General features: G+C 55.8%; 1 protein-coding gene across 1 annotated transcript in view; it reads right to left on the bottom strand.

Moving 5' to 3' along the window:
* Nucleotides 1-219, bottom strand: part of LOC106817112 (serine/threonine-protein phosphatase PP1-alpha catalytic subunit-like) — an 18,563-nt gene extending 18,344 nt beyond the window's left edge. Inside the window, exon 1 of the mRNA XM_014821762.1 lies at nt 171-219. Coding sequence (XP_014677248.1) covers nt 171-219 — 49 coding nt within the window. The remainder of the gene's footprint in view (nt 1-170) is intronic.
* Nucleotides 220-1,357: the final 1,138 nt, after the last annotated feature.

Here is a 1,357-nt window from a genome sequence, read left to right as displayed (position 1 = left end):
ATACTGGTGATGCTGATATCATACTGGTGATGCTGATATCATACTGGTGATGCTGATATCATACTGGTGATGCTGATATCATACTGGTGATGCTGATCTCATACTGGGGATGCTGATATCATACTGCCACTGGTGATGCTGATATCATACTGGCAATGCTGATATCATACTGGCGACAGTTGCCGCTGTCATGCCCTGAAGCCCGTACAGCGAGCCCATGATACGTCTGTCATTACCGGCAGTCATACAACAACGCGGAGGAGACGAGGACTGATTGATCGAGGTAGGGGTGGGGGGGGGGGGGGTCACGGCCGCGTGTAGCGAATGAAGCGTCTACACGCCGCAGTGCACGCGAAGAATGGAAGAAATCAAGCGACGACACAAGCACAGCGACGACACGCCGGCAATCTACGAGCCTGCGCCGACCGCCACTGATTGCCGACGCGCGAGCGAGGCTATCATCACATTCAGGCACGCACACACACATACACGCACGCGCACATACATACAGCACGCACACATACACGCACGCACACGCACACGCATACAGGCACGCACACGCACACACATACAAGCACGTACACGCACACATACAGGCACGCACACGCATAGTACAGGCACGCACACGCGCACATACACGCACGCGCACATACATACAGCACGCACACGCACACGCATACAGGCACGCACACATACATACAGCACGCACACATACACGCACGCACACATACATACAGCACGCACACATACACGCACGCACACGCACACGCATACAGGCACGCACACGCACACACATACAGCCACGCACACGCGCACGCGCACACATACACGCACGCACACACATAGTACAGGTACGCACACGCGCACGCGCACATACAGGCACGCACACATACAGGCACGCACACATACAGGCACGCACGCACACGCAAACGCACACGCACACGCACACATACACGCACGCACACACACAGGCACGCACACACACAAACACACACACACACACACGCACACATACAGGCACACACACATAGTACAGGCACGCACACATACACTACAGGCACGCACCCATACAGGCACGCACACATACAGGCACGCACACATACAGGCACGCACACATACAGGCACGCACACATACAGGCACACACACATAGTACAGGCACGCACCCATACAGGCACGCACACATACACTACAGGCACGCACACATACAGGCACGCACACATACAGGCACGCACACATACAGGCGCACACACATAGTACAGGCACGCACCCATACAGGCACGCACACATACAGGCACGCACACATACAGGCACGCACACATACAGGCACGCACACATACACTACAGGCACGCACCCAT

The sequence above is a fragment of the Priapulus caudatus genome, unplaced genomic scaffold (genome assembly GCF_000485595.1).
Source record: "Priapulus caudatus unplaced genomic scaffold, Priapulus_caudatus-5.0.1 Scaffold1598, whole genome shotgun sequence".
NCBI lineage: Eukaryota > Metazoa > Priapulida > Priapulimorpha > Priapulimorphida > Priapulidae > Priapulus > Priapulus caudatus.
The sequence above is the reverse complement of the archived record's forward strand: the minus strand, read 5'-3'. Positions and strand labels throughout refer to the sequence as shown.